This window comes from Schistocerca americana, chromosome X, assembly GCF_021461395.2.
Source record: "Schistocerca americana isolate TAMUIC-IGC-003095 chromosome X, iqSchAmer2.1, whole genome shotgun sequence".
NCBI lineage: Eukaryota > Metazoa > Arthropoda > Insecta > Orthoptera > Acrididae > Schistocerca > Schistocerca americana.
Window position 1 is genome coordinate 442,612,631 of NC_060130.1, and position 24,885 is coordinate 442,637,515.

A 24,885-nucleotide genomic window follows, 5' to 3' on the forward strand; every position below is an offset into this window, starting at 1 on the left:
GACACCAACAGTCTGATAAAAAAAGAAGACTGTAGAGGAACTGGAGAATAAAATTGAGGTACACATGTTACACAACTGATTGGTTCTCCAGAAACAGTCTTATCATAAATGCAGAAAAGACAATAACTATGAATTTACATACAACACAAAGGATACACCCCTCGAACTCTATCATAATGTTATCTGACAAACAAACAGAAACTGTAAATAGCACTTAATTGCTTGGAATATGGATCCAAGGAAACCTAAAGTGGCAAAGCTCCATCAATAAGTAATTAAGGACCACCTGCTATTGCATGAAAACTCTTACTGGCCGCATGACACAACAAATGATAAAAATATATATTACACACAGATGGAATCATTGTCGAGATACAGCATAATTTTTTGGGCCAACTCAGCTGCCAGCAGAAGTTGCTTTATTGTCCAAAAAAGAATTTTAAGGACCACAGGTAATGTAACTACTAGAAGTTCACACAAGCCAACATTTAAGAACCTACAAATTCTTCCACTACCTCGTTATAAATTTTGGAAGTTACATGTTTCACTAAGGAAACAACAGACACTGAAGACCAACTAGTGCAAAAAAAATGAAACCATTAATATGTACAATACACGGCAGAAAATGGAACTGCATAGTGAATATGCAATAACAAGACAAGATGGGCCCCTACTAGCAGGGAAAAAACTTTACAACAAATTACCACACCACATTCAGATGTAAAAAAATTTAATGAATTTTAAAATGGCTCTAAAAATGTATCTTCTAAATAAACTGTACTAAAGTGTCAATGAATATACACATCTTAAACCATAAATAAGCTAGTGAAGCTAGCTGCTTTCTAAAATCTGGATGCATTCCTGTAGAATACTACAGCCAGTAACATAATCAGTGTTAGTGTATGTCACACAAATTCTAAATATTTTCTAATCTTTAAATTTGTGTCACTTGTACAAATGCAAAAGCTGTAAACTATAGTCATGAAGAGCCACAAAAACTGTAAACATTACTCTGCTTTTTTAATTAATAAGACTGTCATTTATTCATAAGAAAGATACCATGATTTAATGTAAATTTGTTTCTTTTTTTAAATAAACTGTGATCAACATGATGTAAAAATAGTACAAATCCTCTTGCTTTTTAACTACAAAACTTGATATAAGTTCTTGAGAAGAGCATGAAGACAGTAATCTGCATGTATATGTTTGCTTACAGTTTGATGTATGTACAACTTTTTATATTTTAGTAAATATGCAATTCATAATAATCACACAAATTCACGTTGTCTCATCTCATCATCTCACAAAAATTGACTTGTTCATAATCAATTTGTAGCTATGTACAAATATGAAACAGATCAATAAAACAATCAATCAATCAATTTAACTCATCAATACAACGTGCAAGCATTAAAATATTACAGACTGTTGCATGGGCTAGTATTACAACACTACGATAAAATATTTCAGTACATGTAGATGGAATAACAATTTTTAAATGGATAAGTATCTGTTTTGCACCCCAGGAAACATCACATGCTGAGCATAAGCAACCACTCTAACAGGAACTGAGAAGACTTAGATCAACAAGCTCCAGACAGTTGTTGATTTAAGTACAGAGGAAGTCTGCCAGACAGGATCTGAAGGCATCCCAGTTTCCTGTGAGATACTAGCGGAAGTATACAAAAGGACAAGACACATTTTCATCAGTAGCATCTTCCCAGTCTTGGTTGGCAACCTGTGATTTAAGGTATGTCTGCCGTGTGAACTAGAGACTTGACCAGTTCTTTTGTGTTCGAGCTGTAAATTTCTTGAACTATGTTGCTGTATGGCAGACACACATTTTTTAATGGAGAAATACCTACACAATGAAAACTGTCATCTGATTCAGGGAGTGAGAAGGGAGGGGTGGGGGGTGCACATGGGGAATCTTTCAGTTAAGTGAAATTCTGATAATCAAGTTGCCACTTTCTCATTCATACAGGGCGACAATTATCAAACTAATGAAAAGAACATAAATTAGTTACAATTACAGCAGTCACACACTTTATTCAACATGTAAATGTCACTACTGATATTTAGATTTAGGTTATGACATGTTCAAAATGTCTGCCATCATTGCCGATGATGTGGTGCACACAAATAGCAAAATTCTTCATGACCCACTGAAGTGTCGGAACACCGATGCTGTTGATGACCTCCTGAATGGCTTTTTTCAGGTCAGTAATGGTTTTGGGGTTATTGCTGTACACCTCGTATTTAATACAGCCCCACACAGAGGAGTCACATGTGTGTTCAGATCTGTAGAATATGGCGGACAATTGAGGCCCATGCCAGTGGCCCCTGGATACCTTCGAGCCAAAATGCAGTCCCCGAAGTGCTCCTCCAGGACATCAAACACACTCCTGCTTTGATGGAGTCAAGTTCCATCTTGCATGTACTACGAAATGAGGGTAGCTTTAAATAATGGGGATGAAATCATCTTCCAAAACCTTCACGTAGCGTTCCGTAGTCATTGTGCCAGCAAGGAATATTGCATTGATTATTCTGTGATTCGACGTTGCATACCACACAATCACCCGTTGAGGGTGAAGAGACTTCTTGATCGTGAAACATGGTTTCTCAAGTCCCCCAAATGCACCAACTTTGCTTACTGACAAACTCATTCATATGAAAGTGGGATTCATTGCTAAACCAAACCATATGGTGCATACTAATTCCCATCATGCCCCATGGCCAACCATGCAGTTTGAACATCCTAATGCAAACTGTGCAGAAGTTATGATGATTTTATTTCATGCAGTTCAATAACTGACACCCTGCAAATTAATCAATTATGATATGACATGTGAGGGAATACTCAAATCACGAACAAAGAAGGTTACTACAGCATGCAAAAATATTAATTCTATTTAAATGAATTCATTTGGACTGACATTTAATACCACAATAACACTATTATCCATCAGAATCTGACAGAACATTCCAGAATTTCATTCAAATACTACAAAATTGTTAAGGCTTTCATGGCCCCTTGTTGACAAACTGCCTCTTGGCTTTGTCTCAGGTTCTTCGACTGATGTTCGTTTGATGATTTTTCTGATGTTTCGTCAGCACATGTGGCTGCCATTGTCAACAATTCACCCTCCATTGCTGGTGGTGGACTGGAGTCGAGCTTGCGGCCGCAGATTATATGTGCCTGGCATGCCAACATCCAAGGGCATCTCTGTGGTTCAGTCTCACACAGTGTGTGCTCTACCACAGTAAATTTCTCCACCTGCCCTGCCGCTTTATGTTTGGTGATCCTGGTATTGACTGATCGTCCAGTCATTCCAACATGGACTTTTCCGCATGTACATAGTATGCATTATATTCCCAACACTGCAAGTGGGCCCCTTTTCTCCTTTGCCGATCTGAGTCTCTCTTCAATCTTCTTTGTTGGTTCATAAGCAGTCTTTATGCCATGTTTGCACACTATAATCTGTTCGTCACTCTGGGAATGTATGGTTGAAATGCCATGTAAGACATTTCTTTTTCCAATGTGTCACTCTGCTGAGTGTGACACCCTGAAGCTTGTTATGTAGCTGATGGAGTACCCATTCCTCCACCAAACGCTTTCCAGGTGCTGCAGCTCATATAGTCGTCTTGCTCATGTTACAAGCATATTAACCACGCCTCTCTTCCGGCTCTGGTGGTGATCTGACAGTCTGTGCAGGTATTGGTCCATGTGTGTCAGTTTTCGATACACGCTGTGTTCCAGGTTTTCAAGATCCCTTGTGACCAGCACATCTAGAAAGGGTAGCTGTTTGTCCTTTTCTAATTCCATGATAAATTTTATGTCTGCGTGGAAGCTGTTCAAGTGTGTTACGAAGTCACCGAGCTGTTCCTCACCAGGGCACCACACAATGAAGATATCACAGATATATCTGTGCCACACCTTAGGTTTACAGGGTGCCAAGTCCTGTGGCTGTGTTTCAGACTGTTCCATTATCAAGTTGGCCACTACCGAACTGAGTGGACTTCCCACGGCAGCTCCTTCCAACTCTTTATAGAAGTTCACATTCCACATGAAACAGCTCATGGCAATACATGTATGAAAGAGCCTGGTGACGTCTTGCTATGTGTAAGCTGGCGAAACATTTGGCCTTTCTGCTCAAGCACGTGGGAAAGACTGATGCGTATATAAAGGACTCGGGACATTTCACTGAGAAGCTGAAGAAACAAAAACTTGGACCAAACAACAACCTGGTCAGCTTTTATGTTGTTTGTTGTACACTATGATTGTATGGGATGTGCATGAGAGAAAACTGCTTCTTTCAGTCCTTTCTGCTTACATTTCAGAGTCAGATTTATTTATTTATTTATTCTTGTCTTTCCCTTTCGGTCTTAATCAGCTTCCTGTGGTTTACTGGTTCCATCTATCAACTTATTTTTGAGACTTAAGTTTCCATCACACTTTACTCTCTGAATGCCAGCGGTGAAATCTGGAAATTGTCAAATGAGACCGGCAGTATCTCATTTTTCAAATCCCCACAAACGAAAGACAGAGATCCTATCATTCTCATCAAGTCTATTCTGACTTGCAACTACGTCACTTTTGAGAGACATCCTTAAAGAAGTCACGTGAAGTAACTTCAGTTTTTTCTTCCATGTAATCAACATGCCTGCTGGATATTTCATTCTACTTTTTATGTGTGTTAGAGAGAGTAACATGTTTGCAGAAGTATACATACATATGCACCTTCAGTGACAGCAATCCACAGAAGTAGTTGTGGGAAAACTACAGCAATTGCAATATAGCTCCAACTTTCACTGTGTGATCTTCATTTTTTTTTGCTGTAATAATAAAAATAATTTTGAAAAATCTAATAGAGCACTAGATCTAGGAGCAACTGCAGATACTCTTGCAACTACTGAGGGAGGGTACTGAATGTAGAATTAGCAGGCTTGTTCAACATATGGACATACGTGTACTTTGGCTGTGTCTAAATGTATTTTTCTACTGTACACAGGAGAAAGAGAGAAACCTGTTTGCCCACAGAGAACACAGGGTTTGATTGATTTCATTTGACCTTCCCTCTCATAACAGATTTCAAATTTTGCAGAGCTATGTAAATCCTGGAAAATTAATATGTATTTTGGTTAAAATACTTACCCCATTGAGCCTCTGATGGTTTGCCCTTTTCTGCACTAATGGGTGCTAATGGCAATACTGGTGGTTGGACATGCTGAAGATAAAACACTGTCATCACAGCAAAAGCATGTTTTGGAAGTCCACCATCATCTTGACTGGCAAGTTTGCAAACCTATAAATTTTACAATAAATAGCTCTCAAATGGCACTGGAAATGAAGACAAGTCACATGAGATGAGCAAACCAAAGGAACCACAGTAAAGGGAATGTAGTGTGTTTGAAATGTAAACTACTACTACTACTACTACTACTACTACTAGTACTACTACCACCACCACCACCACCACCACCACCACTACTATTTCTCTCTCTCTCTCTCTCTCTCTCTCTATCTCTCTCTCTCTCTCTCTCTCTCTACCCCCCACCCCCCTGTGATAGCCTAAGATGTTTCTTAAAATTTAACAAATTTTCATACAGTCCAAATACCCCAAACATGAAAATGGTTACACACTAGTATGATCACACATTTCATAAATAATTTCAATTCAGTATCACAGCTCAGAGCCACATTACCACAAAGTGGTGAGGAATTGCAGCAGATATTGCAAATAGACACCTGTTGCACGATGTTTTCACCCAAGTTGAGTCAAAGAAGCAGCATATGGTTTGGGTGATCTGGATTCTGACTTTTGTAAAGTAACATTTGCAATCCCATTTGCTTCTGTACCTTGTAAACCATGTATTACTACCACAGATCAAGTATTAAAAAATTTCAATTAGTCACATACCCTTTCCTACAGATATTCAGTTGCAGCCAAAACAGTTCTCTGAACAATTTCAGAGATTTAAGACTAACCAGCAAAAATAATAGTTTCATAAATATAACAATGGCACATATTATATTAATGAGACTTATTGTAGAGCTTTGTTATTAGTGCAACATCAGACATACATAATACAAGTGCTTATATCCACAGTATAGCGACTTACTTCTGCCCAATGACGGAATGTTATGCCCAATGGAAGAACTCTATCATCTATAGCACCATAATTTGACAAGAGTTCTGATAGCTTCACAGCTTCAGTATTATTCAATGCAACATCACATGAGAAGTCATTTTCTCTATCTCGGAATGTTATTAATGGCAGTTCACACCCAACATTTAGAGTTACATCTCTGCAAAACAAAATTTCAAACAAATCAAAAATCAAAAATGTTGCAAATAAATTATTTATTTTCAATACTGGCAGTTCTGTTAGTGCAAATAATAAATAAGTGGCCATGCACAGGTACACTGCAGTGTAGTACCCTCATGCTTCATTACGGGAAATGACACTGCTTAAACCACATCAGTAGGTGCACTAAGTATTAACCTGCTCTCTCACTGGTCAGTAAGTATAGTACATCATTCCAAAACTACAGACAGAGAATTTAGTAATACCAACACAAGAGATCAGGAAGCATTCAGTTTTGTTAAATACACTCCTGGAAATGGAAAAAAGAACACATTGACACCGGTGTGTCAGACCCACCATACTTGCTCCGGACACCGCGAGAGGGCTGTACAAGCAATGATCACACGCACGGCACAGCGGACACAACAGGAACTGCGGTGTTGGCCGTCAAATGGCGCTAGCTGCGCAGCATTTGTGCACCACCGCCGTCAGTGCCAGCCAGTTTGCCGTGGCATACGGAGCTCCATCGCAGTCTTTAACACTGGTAGCATGCCGCGACAGCGTGGACGTGAACCGTATGTGCAGTTGACGGACTGAGCGAGGGCGTATAGTGGGCATGCGGGAGGCCGGGTGGACGTACCGCCGAATTGCTCAACACGTGGGGCGTGAGGTCTCCACAGTACATCGATGTTGTCGCCAGTGGTCAGCGGAAGGTGCACGTGCCCGTCGACCTGGGACCGGACCGCAGCGACGCACGGATGCACGCCAAGACCGTAGGATCCTACGCAGTGCCGTAGGGGACCGCACCGCCACTTCCCAGCAAATTAGGGACACTGTTGCTCCTGGGGTATCGGCGAGGACCATTCGCAACCGTCTCCATGAAGCTGGGCTACGGTCCCGCACACCGTTAGGCCGTCTTCCGCTCACGCCCCAACATCGTGCAGCCCGCCTCCAGTGGTGTCGCGACAGGCGTGAATGGAGGGACGAATGGAGATGTGTCGTCTTCAGCGATAAGAGTCGCTTCTGCCTTGGTGCCAATGATGGTCGTATGCGTGTTTGGCGCCGTGCAGGTGAGCGCCACAATCAGGACTGCATACGACCGAGGCACACAGGGCCAACACCCGGCATCATGGCGTGGGGAGCGATCTCCTACACTGGCCGTACACCACTGGTGATCGTCGAGGGGACACTGAATAGTGCACGGTACATCCAAACCATCATCGAACCCATCGTTCTACCATTCCTAGACCGGCAAGGGAAATTGCTGTTCCAACAGGACAATGCACGTCCGCATGTATCCCATGCCACCCAACGTGCTATAGAAGGTGTAAGTCAACTACCCTGGCCAGCAAGATCTCCGGATCTGTCCCCCATTGAGCATGTTTGGGACTGGATGAAGCGTCGTCTCAAGCGGTCTGCACGTCCAGCACGAACGCTGGTCCAACTGAGGCGCCAGGTGGAAATGGCATGGCAAGCCGTTCCACAGGACTACATCCAGCATCTCTACGATCGTCTCCATGGGAGAATAGCAGCCTGCATTGCTGCGAAAGGTGGATATACACTGTACTAGTGCAGACATTGTGCATGCTCTGTTGCCTGTGTCTATGTGCCTGTGGTTCTGTCAGTGTGATCATGTGATGTATCTGACCCCAGGAATGTGTCAATAAAGTTTCCCCTTCCTGGGACAATGAATTCACGGTGTTCTTATTTCAATTTCCAGGAGTGTATTAGATGCCAAATAATTACTGACAAAATATAATTCAGTCTTAATGATATATGTGATACAACGTGACACACTATCCAGTAGTAATTATGATTTTGTCAATCAATCTTTCTACGATCTGTTGATCATACAGTTATGATTTTTGCCTATGCAATATATGAAGTCTTTGCTTGACAAAATTTTTTTTGATATTTTTGACCACTACAATTATATGTGTATGCCAGGCACATTTCCTCATAGAATATGAAGACATAGTTGGCTTTAAACAGTAATATGTACGTTGAATGCTATTAGTAACTACATACATTGTCCTTCACTTCTAATAACGATGTGTTGCAAGAATGCAAGCTATCATCTCCAGCTTCAGTTCAAGAAACTATGGAACCAAATAAAAATTACACGATTGCTCCATGAAGTTTAAAAACGTAACTGACTAATTTCCTAATAAATAATTATTTTAACTATACTATCTTTGGTGGCCCATATCTGGTACATTCACACTCTGAGAATGCCTTGTTGAAGTAACACCTCAGAAACAGAAGAGCGTCTCCATCGGCACACTCAAGCCAGCCTTCCTGCTGAGGAATATTGATCCCAGGTCACCCATGCCAGCTTCAAGTAAACAACCAGCTCCAGGTATCAAACTTTCAGAGTGTTGTCAGCCAATCCAATGAACTATACATTCCGGTAGAACAGTACACTTCCAAAAGAAGTAACTCAGTGTTAACTCGAGAGGAACTAGGTGTAGAGTTGCAACGAATGCAATGAAATGTTAAGTCTGTTAAAAATATTGCTACTCATTGGAGTAGTTAGTCTGTTCTTTCTGTTCATAATTTCAGATGCATCATTTGCAGCCCCACACACCAGTCCCTCTCAAGTTCACACCGAGTTATTTCTTTCGTAGGAGCACTGTACTACCAGAATGTATAGCTCATTGAATTGGCTGACAACACTCTGGAGGTTTTTGATATCTGGAGCAGGTTGTTTACTTGAAGCTGACATGGATGATCTGGGATTCATACTCCTGAGCAGGAAGTCTGGCTTGAGCATGCCGATGAAGATGTTCTGATTCTGAGGTGTTCCTGCAATAAGGCATTTCTCATAGTGTGCATGTACCAGATATGGTCCATTACAGATAGATTGGAGAGGTTTGCTCTGTGCATCATGTCTGATGGATAAATGTGAAGAGGTAAGTTCAAGATGGATGAAGATAGATGTTGTAGCATGATGACAAACATTTACTGGTTTGCTTCAAAATGAAAATTAAAACTGGAATGCGACACTCCACTGGCATAGGATCAAAGAAATCAGCTGCAAGTCATTCTTGCAGTGGTGGTGGTATATTCTGGATTCTCATCCACATGGAGAACCATTAATATCATTGACAAGTTTTCGACCCAGTCATACTCTTAATGCTGCTCTTTAATGTTGTGATGACACCATTCAACTTTGTCATTCAATGCCGAATGGTATGCAGTGGCTCTGACATAGCATACACTTAGGGTATTTGTGAGTGGAGAGAACACTGACATTCAAATTGCTGTTCTCCTTCAGTGGTGACTTTTTTGGACCCCAAAATACACGATCTATTATGACAGTGAATGCTGGTAGAAATGCCCTTCAGTGGAACTGCCCCTGGCCAATGTGTAAACCTGTCGATCACTGTTAAGAAATAGGTGAAGCTTTGAGAGCAAGGTAATGGTCCTACCAGATCAGTACAGATACGCAAGAAACTACCATAAACTTCTTTGAAAGTTCCACATGCATTGTTTGTATGTTTAGAAATGTATGTTATGAACATGTTGAGAGTGAACAGATACTTTTGCCTGAAGCTTTATATCTTGTTTCAGAGCAGGCAAAATGAAGTACTGTCAAATCAAATCCACTCTGCCTATGATACCATGAGTCTGAATTATTTGGCCAGTTTGGGTCATTGCTTTGTGCCTTCATATGAAATGATGGCTGGCAACATGATGTCTGCACTATGGAACATGTATTAGTAAGAATACTCTCTCATTCAAGAAGGTATCAAGTACCTGTGGTGAACTGCCTTAGAAATAAAAGATGGTGCATTTGCCTTGGTGTTGCTGTTTCCTGGGTGCTGTTTAAGGGCAACTGTTAATGGTTTATCACCTTGGAGAAGATACCAAACATGTGTGACTGCTGAGTGTGTTCCCAAATATTCACAATCATATGCACTACAACTACTTTGTGTGTTGGTGAGAGACTTGGAGAAATATGCAAGTGGTTCATGTGTTCCTTCTCACAACTGGTGTAGAGAAGCCCCTACAGCATAGTTCAAACCAGCCACCATCAAAATTAAGGGAAGATCTATTAAGGGATACGAGCAAATCAAGTTGCATTTGCTACATCTTTTAACTTCTTGAATGATTGGTCTGCTCTATAGGTCCATGAAACAGAGGGGGAGAGGGAATTTAGTGTTTAATGTCCCATTGACAACGAGGTTATTAGAGACAGAGCACAAGCTCATATTAGGGAAGGGTAGTGAAGGAAATCAGCAGTGCTCTTGCAAAGGAACCATCCCAGCATTTGCCTTAAGCGACTGAGGGAAATCACAGAAAACCTAAGTCTGGATAGCTGCATGTGGGTTTGAACTATCATCCTCCTGAATGCGAGTCCAGTGTGCAAACTACTGTGCTACCTCCCTCAGTTCCATGGTACAAGGTGATTATCCTTCCTCCCTATATCATTGCACAAGTTAAGCGAAGGTAGTTTAATCTCTTGCAGTATGTAGTAACATGTGAATGTAGAAATTCACTCGTACTAAAAACAAGTTCTGCTACTATTTTAGGACAAGGAATGTCTTTGATTGACTTTTTAGGCTTTCCCGACATAATAGGTATTGAAAGTCTCTTCGGGTTTGCTTCTGGATCCTAAAATCACGAGTAAATATTTCGGTGATTCAACTGTTCACCATCCTCAGGAGAACACTGCTTCTGCTGACGAGTCCCGCTGAGAACTGATGCCAGGCTGCAAATCGACGTCCTATATCGGCCTCCAAACAGTTCACAGTCCATGCACCGCCCATCATGGTTGCTGCCCTCCTAGACTGGGCACGTAGCGCCACCCTTTGTAGAACATCGGCAGCAATGATATATCGCACTCAGAGACTATTTTTGAAAACTCGGACTGGCCACACCGAAGAATGTTCTATTTTGATGCAGGATAGTACAGGATTCCACATTCTGCTAAGAGGAAACCCACTGTCCCTATTAATTAAATTATCCACCAACCTAATTTCAATTACCTCTTTATAGACACTGTTCCAAAGCTGGAAGTGTTGGCAACTATCACAGTTTCATCAAATTTCATGTGGTGTCCCTCATTTAAGCAATGTCCTGCTACTGCCAATTTTTCTGGCTGTTGTAGCCTTGTATGACAACTATGTTCCACGCACCTGTCATGAACTGTGCGAATCGAGCAGCTGATGTAAGCCTTCCCTCATTGAGACAGAATTTTGTATATACAAGTCTTCCTAAGCCCCAAATCATCATTCAGAATTGAGTAGTGCCCTTATCTTGGAAGGTGGACAGAACATACTCTTAAAGTTAAAACTCCTTAAAATTCTTCTAATCTTAAATGATATACCCCCAGCATAAGGAATAAAGGCCACCAATCTATTCTCCTCTTCATGCACTTCTGGTGATGGTCCAAACTCCATAGCCTGATGAATCTGCTTCTTGGAGTATCCATTTTCCTTAAAAAAGGGGGCCTTAAAAGGTGCAAGTTCTTGGGTTAAACTGTCTGCATCAGAAATGGCATACGTTCTGCATACCAAAGTCCTAGAGACACCACTGCGTTGGTATGGTGAATGACAACTCTTAGAATGCAGATACTGATCTGTGTGCATCAGCTTTTGGTGAACACTATGTCCCAAAGTAGCACCTGGTTTTTTGTAAACCACAACGTCCAAGAATGGAAGCATCCCATCACTTTCAACCTCCATGGTAAATTTAATACTGAGACAAAGAAAGCTGAAGTGGTCCAAAAATCTGTTAAGATCATTACGTCCATGTGGCCAGACTATTAGTGGAAAACTGGAAAGAGAATTGGTGAGGCTTTGTCATCATGTGCTGACATCAAACTATTTTTTATTTGACGGCAACGTTTTTGAACCGAACGAAGGAGTGGCTGTGGGTAGTCCTTTATCACCCATAGTCGCCAATTTATTTATGAAGGACTTCACGCATATGGTACTGAGGACTTCAGCTTTGCAACCAATGTGCTTCTACATCTACATATATACTCCACTAGCCACCAAGCGGTAAAGCGGTATATGGCGGAGGGCACAATTCGCGGCAAAGTAATATCCCCCCCCCTCTGTTCCACTCACGGGTCGCGCGAGGGAAAGACGACGACTATCTGAACGCCTCAGTATGAGCTCTAATTTCCCTTATATTTAAATGGTGATCACTGCGTGATTTGAAACTTGGTGGTAATAATATATGCTCTACATCCTCAGCGAAGAGCGTATTTCGGAATTTAGTGAGCAGCCCCTTCTGTTTAGTGTCTCGTCTATCTGCAAGTGTATCCCACTTCAAACTTTCTACGAGATTTGTAACGCTCTCACGGTGGCTAAACATATCAGTCACGAATCTTGCCGCTCTTCTTTGGACCTTCTCTATCTCTTGAATCAGACCCAACTGGTAAGGGTACCATACAGACGAACAATACTCGAAGACTGGATGAACTAATGTATTGTAAGCTATTTCCTTTGTTGAAGGACTGCATCACTTCAGGATTCTACCAATAAAGCGCAATCTAGAGTTCGACTTGCCTGTTACTTGTGTAATCTGATCATTCCATTTGAGATCATTCCGAATAGTCACACCCAGATATTTGACAGATGTTACCACTTCCAAAGACTGGGCATTTATTTTGTACTCTTACATTAATGGGAATTTTCACCTTGTTATACGCAGTAGGTTATACTTATTAATATTGAGAGATAACTGCCAGTCATTACACCACACATTTATTTTCTGCAAATTCTCATTGATTTGTTCACAACTTTCGTGTGATACTACTTTCCTGCAGACTACAGCATCATTGGCAAACAGTCTAATGCCGCTGTCAATACCATCAACCAGATCGTTTATGTGCCCTGGCGCACACCCGAAGTTACGCTTGTTTCTGTTGAAGTCACCCCATTCAGGATGACATACTGCTCTCTGTCTGTTAGAATACTTTCTATCCAACCACATATGTCATCAGATAGCCCGTAAGCGCGCACTTTCTGGAGCAAGCGACAATGTGTAACCGAGTCAAACGCCTTTTGAAAGTCGAGAAATATGGCATCCACCTGGGAGCCGGTATCTAGAGCCTGTTGTATATCATTCACAACGAGGGCCAGCTGTGTCTCGCATGACCGCTGTTTCCTGCAGATGAGCTTCTCAGAGTCTAGAAAGGTCATTATGTCTGAACACAAAATACGTTCCCTGATTCTACAACAAATCGATGTCAGTGAAATTGGCCAGTAATTATGTGCATCCGATTTTCTACCCTTTTAATAGATTGCTATGACCTGGGCCTTCTTCCAGTCCAGTGAAACTTTCCACTATTCCAATGATCTCTAATAGATGATGGATAAGAATGGTGCTACATTTGTAGCATTGTCAACATATAATATTACGGGGATACTGTCTGGGCCAGATGCCTTCACGGCATCTAAGGATCTTAACTGTTTTACAATCCCAGATACACTAAACACTATGTCAGCCATCCTTGCATTTGTTCGATAATTGAAAAGGGGAATGGTGCTGCAGTCCTCTACCGTAAATGAGTTTCTGAAAGCTACGTTTAGAATTTTGGCCTTGTGTTTATCATCATCCATTACATTACCTGTACTGTCGGCAAGAGAAGGTATTTAATTATTTGTAGCATTCATAGATTTTATGTACGACCAAAATTTTTTGAGGTTACTTTTAGAATCTGCAGATAAAATATTGTTTTCAAATTCGTTAAAAGAATCTCTCATTGACCTTTTGACAGCTGCTTTCATTTCGCATAATTTTTGTTTGTCAGCGGGGCAGTGACTACGTTTAAAACAACTGCGCAAAATTCTCTGCTTTCCCAGTACCTTCCTAATATTTTTGTTATACCAATATGGAGGTACATGGATATATATATATATATATATATATATATATATATATATATATATATATATATATATATATATATATATATATATATATATATATATATATATATATATCCAAAATTTCATTTTCCCCAAAATGTTTAGGTGATACTTATCCACCAAACTGAGAAAATATGAAAGATGCATTGTACCTTCTTCCACCAATGCTGAAGTGAAAAGAATAGTATGTAAGTAAAGGCACATCATTCAAAATTCTATGAATAAATCACTGTAATATTGCGAAGACCAAATGACAATTTAAAAAATTCAGAAAGTCCGAATGGTTGAATTGCATCTGTTTTAGGCACATCTTTAGGCACAACCAGACTGTGGTGGCAAGCTCAAATAAATTGACTGTTGAAATCTTGTATATGATGTATCAGAAAGTGGTCTGGTACTGTGACAGCATTTGAAGTTCTATAGTCTCCACAAGTAGTTTTACTGCTACAGGTGTTCTACGTAGTCTCCCACCACTTTAGTGCAGGCACAGAACATTTGTACAACCACATGAAACTGTCAGAAAAGTCCTCCTTTGGGATGTTCCACAACTGGCGCAATATGCTGGCTTGAATGTCTAATGTCGTCAAAGCACTGACACTTCATGAGATTTTCTACACTTTGTTGTTTTGTGATAGGTTCTTACTGATAATGCCAAGTCTCTGTACCCATGACAATTTCTTCTCGAAAAAAATTGTTTCGCATTTTGCATTTCAATTAAGTTGCCGCACGAATCCATGTGGTGTTGATTCTGTTCAGGAGTCAAATTGTGCATGACAAAAATTTGCTCAGACTTTTCTCTTCTTCAAAATATTCTGGAGAACATCTTTAAGATTTGATTTACTAGTGTTACTCCAACACAATTTGTAACAATGACACACAACAACAGCATATCCAAAGCTTAAAATTGCTTTCTCACAACTGACTGATCAAATGCACATCTGTGGTTTCCAGCTGTTAGTTCCAACTGCTACTATAGTCACTGTGCAGACATCACTAATACACCAGGAATAGAATCAATCTCTGAACTTTTTGGACGGATAGTGTATGACAGATTAAGTGATGGTAAGTACAAGTATATGAGAGTACACTCAAAGGAAATGAAGAAAATTTAACAATTTTACACTCAGAAGCTGCACATGGAGGAATTAGCGATTACCCTATACAACAGGAAATTTGATGATGTTCCAAATGAATAAATGAACAATGACAAGCACTCATAAGCAAGTGTTACACTGCAGCGACTAACAGGCACTGGAGTCCAATATCTAACATCTGTGGTCTTGGCGAGCAGTATATGGATGTAGACATGTTTGGTACCAAAGATTTAGAGTTGGTGCTTGCTGTGTGGTCAGTAGTAGTTTTGCTAGATGAAGAACATTAGCAATAGCTTGAAAACTTGTGTGAATACCATTTTCTGTTCTGTATTTCTATGCATCACAAATCTGTCAGCTGTGAGTGAGTGGTTACCTTTCCTTAATTGTATTTATTACATGGCTGAATGCTAATATTAAATTGTGGGTGTAGAACAGCCACTAGATGCAGTCTCGTAAAATGGATAATTTTAAAAACAGTTTCAACAGGGTTCTGTAGAACCTGATTACTGTGACTAAACTTGTCTACAAAGCAATTTCTCACTATTCTACATTGTTGGACACCAAGAAATGCAAATCAAATTTTCTTGCCAGTTAAAATTCTACAATTATACAACTCCATATAATGTTACAGTGCTGCAAATTCTGACATCATAGATGAGATTATATGTGAAGTATGGCTGAACTAATGAGAATTTCATAGAGAGAATATTATCAACTCCATTGCACTTAAATAGGAAGTAGCACAACTGAAAAACTAATACAGCGGATTGTTATGGGATGTATTATCTAAATATTTTGACTGCAATAAGAATGTTACTGTCATTACCCACAGAACAGGCAATCCCATATTAATCATGGACACTGAAATATAGCAAACAATATCTACTACATCATTTTAAGACCATAGCTGAAATGTACTGGACAGAACTATTGTGGGCACTAACAGCCCTCTAGAATTCCTAGCTCTGGTACTGAAGAATCGAATCAATATTTTAAAGATATAAATTTTACACAGACTAAAGTTCAAGATATGAGATTATCCCATATACATATTGCTTTCTGTACAACTAATATTACAAAATCTACAACAACTGAAGTACTGCTACACACTATCTGAAAAATTCTCAGTAAGAAACTAAAAACCAACATAAAACAGCAGACACTGACGCCTTGAGCATTAACAACAACACAACAGAATCTTACTTCGAATTTTTAAGAAAATACAATGAAGACTATTATGTACAGGCAGGGGCCACCACAGAAAACTTGAGGAATTCAGAAAGAAGTGAAATTATCAATGCCTGGTGCAAAGATTGGCAACTGACTCAATATAAGCAAATGTAATGTAAATAAGCACTAATAGATGAAAGAATCCTATATTGTTTGACTACAGGAAAGGCATCATCACGAGTCAATCACAAAGGTTTATTGTCTAGGTGTTAACTGCAGCAATTCAAAGTGGAATGACTGCATACAACTAGTTGCTGGGAAACTAGATGCCAAGCTAAGAATCATAAGAAGAATTCTTAAAAAATGCAGCTCAGTTACAATGCTGCTTACAATACTCATGCCACCCATTCTTCTGAATTGTTTCTCTGTCTGGGATCCTTACCAAACAGGCTTACCAGAAGAGAGAGATAAGGTTCAAGGAAGTGTTGCTCGGTTCATCATACTTTTGTAACATCAGAGTGGGAATGTCACAGTATGCTCAATAAACCCCAATGGCAGACACTGAAACAAAGATGGCGTGCATCATTAGATGATTTCTCTCAATCTTTCATTGTGAGATTAGTGCACTCAAAAATTCCAAGAATCCATATTGTGAGGGGAGTCAAGAAATGTTACTATTGCCAACATACATACGGCACAATAACCATGATGGTACCTTAATGGATTCCAAGAATCCATATTGTGAGGGGAGTCAAGAAATGTTACTATTGCCAACATACATACGGCACAATAACCATGATGGTACCTTAAAGAAACCTGGGCCCATAGAGGCGTACAGGCAATTTTTCCTCCAAACCCCATATATGAAAGACATAGGTACTAGTAGAAGTACCTGCCAGGTTAGCCGAGAGCACTAATGTGCTGCTTCCTGGGATCGAATCTGCCTGGCGGACTGACAATGAAAGTCGGAGTGCCAGCCAGCCTGGATGTGGTTTTTAGGTGGTTTACTGCATCCCAGTAGGTAAATACCGGACTGGTCCCCATGTCCCGCCTCAGTTATACGACTCGCAGACATTTGAAAAATGTTCACACTATTTCATGGCTTACACTAGACACGGCTGACCCAACATTGAAATGGGACTAAGGCGCACGCACACGATATCAAACACAAGATATCAAACAGGTTAAGAATAGCAAAACTTCCTCAGAAGCACAAGTGGCACTAATAATGCTGCACTTTGAGTGTAAACATAAACATAAACACACACACACACACACACACACACACACACACACATATCTCTCTCATTAATCTGGCCACAGAAGCACACCATCTCTAGGAAGGTCACTAAGAAATTTCATGGGGCCCTGTTACTTGGCAACAATGAAACAGATTAAACAGCAATGGAAATGTTTCTGTATTCAACGATCTCAAACTAGGTTGTCACAAACCATACCAGTTTCAGCAGCATAAACAATATCAAATACTTCAGGTACTATTCTTACTGTTTTTAAAACAGACCAGCCCACTTTATGAGCACACTGACAGCACTTCTAGTAATGATGTGCACACTGTTCAGAGGACTTTAGAATACCACACAGGAGCTCTATGCGGCATGAAGTCCTTGTTCAAAAACCTAAACCATTGAGGTAAAGTATTCAAAAAAATGTTTTTGTGATTTTTTCAAGGTATGCGTGGGGAGTGGGAGAGGGGGGGGGGGGCAGAAGAGGAGGATGTTTACCCTAGTACATAATATACTTTGCTCTGTACACCTTATGGTGGCATTTCTAACATATGCAAACATAGAGGTTGAAAAAAAAAATTTAACAACAGAATATGGAAAAATCTTATACCATCTGCAACACCAGAGTCAAGTTATATTAAAAAATTTTGTATTACACGTGTCAATCAATCATACGTCGTCAAGTTTTGCCATAAATTTCCTCACCTTATCTCTTCCTGTTTCTCAAGCCATGATTTTAGGTTGAGTAATGCTGTTGGACCATTGACTTTTGGTGGTACATTGAAACTGAAGTTTATATTGGAATTCTTAAACCCAAATCTTGTCAGAGAAGACCCATACAGTTCAAAATAACATCCTGGAATAAACACATTATCAATAACCATCAGTCCATCTCTTAGCAACAGATCTAAGGAAAAGTATTAAATGCATCACAAAATACTTCTACACAGCAGCAACAGCAGCAGCAGCAGCAGCAGCAGAGGGTTACAATACTACAATAAGCTACCAATACATGGTGGGTGATAAATGACAGCTCACAAGAGTGAATTCTTTTGCTGAGTAGCATGTTGTAAGATTAGTGGGCCACAATCATATTCCAAATTTTGCAAATGAAGTGAGGTATCAAAACTGCATGTTTCATTTAAACTTGAACATTAAAATATACATGCAAACAGACATTCTATCAATGAAAAGATTAATTACCACAGTGGCTTCACACTTTCAAGAACTGTTTCGTAAGGTATAATTACTCATCTCTCAGAATCACTTCATGTAAACATGAAATGAAGGAAGGTGAAATCATGACGGCTAGCCACACAGGGTATTGTGGTAATGCAATTGATGAGGTTGAAAATATGTGTCAGTCCAGGACTCTAACCTGGATTTACTGCTTCTTATGAGCGGTTGCCTTAAGTGCTTTGGCCATTCAGAAACGGACCCTGACTGACTCAAATTAAATTTTCAACTTATTGCATGCTACAATGCAACGTCCTTCATCCATTGAACTCTCTACTTGCAAGTCTTTATTCCCATAGAAGTTCTAATGATATCTGGCATCTGTACTAAAATAAACATCGGGGAACCAGTACCCTCTTTTTTCTGAAATGTGTTTCTATCCGAGTGGTGTGTGATCTGTCAGACAGAACAGCCATCACTCATGGTGACGTGACTCTTATGGATTGTCATTTATCACCCACCATACGCTCCTTCACACATGCAGTAAATTGATCAGACTGCTCATATTTATTATTGTGTCCAGTGTTGCAGTTTCCAATACTTTACAAAACCAGACATGTCGTTTCTTTAAAAGTGGTATACCATTTTTTCTGTATACAAACATCGGATTTCATTAAATTCTGGTTGCATTACCACAAGGTCCTGTGCAGTTAACCATCACCATCTTCTACACAAACTTTCCTTTTCCTTCTCTTTCGCTTTCCTACATTTCATGTTTTCACGTACTTACCAGCCGCATCATCACGAATGATGTCTGTTCTGTGGGATATATCTGACAAAACAGACACCACTCAGACAGATATACATTTCAGAAGCATTCCCTGTTACCCAAGACTGATTACACTTAACTTCAAATCATGCATTTCTTTCCTTGTATTCCTCAAGCTTGGCTCCATCATGCCACTGCCATGAAAATCCAGTATACTTCATGTGCCGACTTTGTTGACTTTTTAATAAAAAAATAAATAAATAAAAAATAAATAAAAAAACATAGAATCTCTCCTCTAAGACTAAAGAGAAACTTGTAACCTCTAATCTGAGTACATTAACCAACACAAATTGACCTATCAATCGTTGTCTAAACCAGGGCATTTCAGATAAAGGATTGGACGAGATTATAAAGCATCATGGGTCCAAACTATTATTAATATGACAACAACAGATTTTTGGGCCCTCAACAACATCCTTACTGGATGCCAGCGTGTAGATATCGCAGGCCGGGTGGGTGGGGTGGGGTGGGGGACGTGGGGGGAGAGATGCATGTTCTCACAAAATAAGTTCACTATAATTTATTAGATTCCATCAATCAATGGTAAAAGCCATTATTAAAATACACAAAACTATGGCATTTAAAATCAATTAGTAAAAATGCAAACTACAGTCATAATTGGTCCCTCATACTGAGTATTTTAGAAACACGCTAGAAAGACATTCAATTTCATTTAAAATCAATTAGTAAAAATGCAAACTACAGTCATAATTGGTCCCTAATACTGAGTATTTTAGAAACATGCTAGAAAGACATTCAATTTCATTTAAAATCAATTAGTAAAAATGCAAACTACAGTCATAATTGGTCCCTAATACTGAGTATTTTAGAAACATGCTAGAAAGACATTCAATTTTAAACCACAAAAAAGCATAAAAGAAAACTTACATACGACAGGCATAAGAGGTGTTAAGAATAAATTATTCAGAAAGTCACACAGGTAAGAGATAATATGACAGAGTACTGCAGATGTCAACCGGGAGCGATTTGAAGCTCACTGCAGCTTGTCATGAAATGGAAGGTGCACCTCTAACCAACCAGGCTCCCCTGCCCACTGTAGCAGGTCAACAGGATCAAAAAATTGGCTTTGTAAAAGGAGGGGCACTAAAACACACGTGAAGAGAATAATTCTGAAACTTGTCATATAATATCTTAAAGAATTAACGTATATTATTTATGGGTTCATATTACGATTGAAAGATTTCGTCAGTTGTAATTCAATAATGTTTTCAACCCTCCTTCCAGAAGGGCGTCAGGGTAATACGTTGTCATTTTGTATTCACAGAAAATGATGTACACTTATGGAACTTTTGGACATGTTAGAATCAAAAGATGAGGAAATACCTAATACTGGTGTGAATGTAACATTACACCCTCCTCTATATTCACTAACGACGTAACAGATGAAGATTCGGGTGCTGAAGAAAATCCAGGTGTAGATAAATTACCAGCAAGTCAGCTCAATGCTACTGCACTACATGATCAAAAGAGAGGGGGGGGGGGTGGAAGCAACAGGAACAATAAGAGGAAACAGAGTTAAGAATTGTACTCTATCATCTGTAGATAAAATGATAAAAGAAAATAGAGGATCATATGAAATTTGTTCTGACTCAGCATCCGGGATTTCCATTGTACGTTGGAATGACAACAATGTTGTTACTGTAGCCACCAACTTTGACAGAGTGCAACCACTACGCTCTGTACCAAGATTTTCCAGGGAACAAAAGAAATGGATTAGCATGCCTCAACCTAACTTATTACACTCCTACAATACTCATATGGGAGGCATAGATTGAGCTGACCAAAATGTATCCTTATATAGATGCTCTATAAGAGGGAAAAAGTGGTATTTCCCGATCATTGCACATTTTATACACATTGAAGAGCAAAATGCCTGGGATCTTTACAAGCACAACTTAGAACCCATAGATCATCTGACATTTCGTCGTCGAATTGTCACTACAATTCTTGAAAGTAACAAAAGAGTCACTACCATCAGAGGACGTCATAGTAAGAGGGCAAAACTAGATTCTAGATTTGATGGATGAGAACATTATGTTGCTGAATTACCAACGGACGAGATAACAAAAAAGAAGCAGCAGCTGAAATGTCGTAGTTGCCACAAAAATACTACTACTATGTGCGTAAAATGTGACGAACCACTTCATGTTTGTTGTTTTTTGCCTTATCATGCTAGTGCATAAAATATGTGTATAGGTTATTTTCTTTGTTTTTTGTATTTATTAGCTGTTTTAGCCCGTAATTCAAATTTATTAATGTTTATTTCAAAGTATAAAAACCAAAACAAGTTAATTGTGCAATGTCATATACTTTAAAAACATGTTCCCTTATTGTCCTGACGTCCTTCCGGAAGGACGCCCATTTTTGGAAATACTAAATAAAAATAAATACTCAAAATTGTTTTTACTTTCTTCCTTACAACCTTGTGAATGAATGTACATAAGATATAAATCAATTTTGAAAAACAAATAACTCAGGACTATCTGGGTTAACAATGAAGATTTCCAATGTAAATATACAATACAGATAAAATTTTAAATTTTATTTGCTGCCTAAACATTATCAGCTAAGATTTCAGGGAGTGACTTGGCCAGCTGCAAAACTCAACATTTAGCAGTGAAGACGGGCACTGTAAAAGGATATGGGTGGCAGTACGGGTATCTTTTTTTTTGGGGGGGTGGGGGTGGGGGGGTGAGGGCAGGAAGCACATGTTGTAGGATGTATCCATGGGTCAACTTCAGGGTTTTTTTTTTTTTTTTTTTGGCAAGGTTCATTGATGCACTCAATCCCAACTCACTTGTGTTGAGCCACACAATCACTCTATCTCACACATTTTAAAACAAGGGAGAAAGGATTAAGGGTGCTATATCCTGGATTAAAACAGCAGTAAAACAACAAAGGGGCTAAAACAACGGCACAGGCAAATGTGACCAGCTGGCCACTTACAAAATATATGGTGAGCCAGTCACCCTGTAAACACATTAAAACCACCTACTTAAAATCTTGGGAAAAATGTTGGACAACTCACAAAACTTTAAAACTCTAACCACATTTGTTGGAAAGTCACTTAAAATAGAGGGCAGGTCTGTAAGCAAATCTGCTGCTACCCACTGGTCTGAAAATAAAACGTAGTCTAATAAAATGTGGCACACCACACTCACCAAACATAGTAGTGTCCTCTCACTGGAGTAAGAAGCCATGCATCATAGAGCTGTGGTCTATGTGAAGACAGGTGAGGAGGACCTTGGCCTGTCAGTGTGGCTGGAAGGAGGTACACGACAGCCGCATTGTGGGCTTTACTAGACAGAGCCTATTGTCTGCCACTTCCAGCCTCTCTCTTTCTTCTCTGGCTATTCTGAATGACTTTATCTGCTGGGAACAAGCATTATACAGAGAGAAGGGCACTCAGAGAATTTAAACAAACAAGGAATTTAGTATTTTCAATACATAAAGTTTACACCCAACCAGCTGGATTTGCGGTTGCTGCTGTCAGCCATGTTTAAAATTGGAAGGAATTTAGTAGTCTAATCATATTCCTCAGCTCCAGTGCCCGTGAGATTGCATATAATTCCATTTCAAAGACAGTGAAGTCTTGAGGCAGTTGAACCTTGAGGACATGATCTGGGAAAACAACAGAGCAACCAACTGAGCCCCCCCCATTTCAATCCATCCATAAAGACAGCTGTAGAGTCTTAGTGTTCAGTTAAAATGTCCTTACATAATGCATTAATGGCACATACATGAGTGCACTCTGTACTGAACTAAACCTAAAATTACTCTGGACCTCTGCAGTAACCACGGTGGCACATGATTAAAACCCTGGATTTGGGGTTGTACTTGCTCCACACCAAGTGACTCCAGCACACACCACACACAGATTCCAAACAGACTTTGTTGCTAATGGATGACTGGAGTAAAGGCAGTCCCAAGTCAGATGAGCAACAGTATGGTATGCAGGTGAATTTGGATATGCGACGAACTTACGTGCCTGATGCACAATGAGAAGTTGCTGTCAGATTGTAAGTGGCAGTTCACCAGCCTCAGCACAGAGACTGGATACGGGGATGATCCTATAAGCACCCACGGCCAGCCTATCCCCTCACGGTGGACAGCGTCAACGATCTTCAGATAAGAAGGCCTCGTGCTAATCCATACACTGCGTGCCCCTAGTCTAGCCGCAAATGCATGAAGAAAAGCTGAAGCAGATTCACCATGTCCGCTTCGCAAGACCTGTGGCTAAAACACTTAATGATATTCAGTTCCTTCAGGGTCCTGGCTATCAGATCTCTCAGGTGTGACAACCATGGCAATTTGGAGTAAAAAATGAGGCCCAGAAAACTCAAAGAGTCTTTAAACGTAGAACAGTGTCCCTCATATGCAGGACAGACAAATGAAAAATATGATGAGAAGAATGAAAATGAACACACACATTTTTACCTGAGGAAAACTGAAAACCCATCTTTGCAGCCCACTCCTCTAATCTGTACACCATAAATTGCAACTGATGAGTCACTGTCGTAACACTGGAGCAGGAACGGAAAACAGTAAAATCGTTCACAAATAAGGAGCATTTTACAGGATTCCTCACTGTACACACAATACTGTTTATGGTTATGGCAAAGAGTGTAACACTTAAAACATTGCCCTGAGGTACACAATTCTCCTGCTCATAACAATCTGACAGCAAGTCAACAACATAGGATCTAAAAAACTGCTTTGACAGAAAAGAATGTATGAAGATTGGGAGGTGACTATGAAAGCCCCATCGATGAAGTTGCTCTAGACTACTATATCTCCAAGTAGTATCTTACACCTTACTGACGACAAAGAACATACAAAGACAGTGATGTTTACAAAGGAAAACCTGCTGAATAGATGGCTCTAGCAGGATCATGTTGTCGGCGGTGGACCGAAATCTCCAGAATCCACACTGAGAGTGCAAAGGAATTGCCTAGTCTCTAACAACCACACCAGACAATGGTTAACCATTTGATGCAGTGTCTTTCCGATCACAGCTCATTAAGGCAGTACTCTGGTAACTACTGTGACGTGTGGGGTCCTTTCCTGGTTTGAGGAGAGGAATCAAAATTGCCTCTCCCCAAGAGTGAAAATGACCTGTCTGTCATATCAAATTACAAAAATTTGAGGATGATTTC

At 39.9% G+C, this 24,885-nt stretch overlaps 1 protein-coding gene across 2 annotated transcripts in view; it reads right to left on the reverse strand.

Moving 5' to 3' along the window:
• LOC124554895 (terminal uridylyltransferase 4-like) overlaps nt 1–24,885 on the reverse strand; it is a 182,551-nt gene that overhangs the window by 63,296 nt on the left and 94,370 nt on the right. For both annotated transcript variants that reach the window (XM_047128578.1, XM_047128577.1), the window contains 3 exons: nt 18,409–18,559; nt 6,124–6,310; nt 5,156–5,306 (listed from right to left, as the gene is read on the reverse strand). In XM_047128578.1, the coding sequence (XP_046984534.1) occupies nt 5,156–5,306; nt 6,124–6,310; nt 18,409–18,559 (489 nt within the window). The remainder of the gene's footprint in view (nt 1–5,155; nt 5,307–6,123; nt 6,311–18,408; nt 18,560–24,885) is intronic.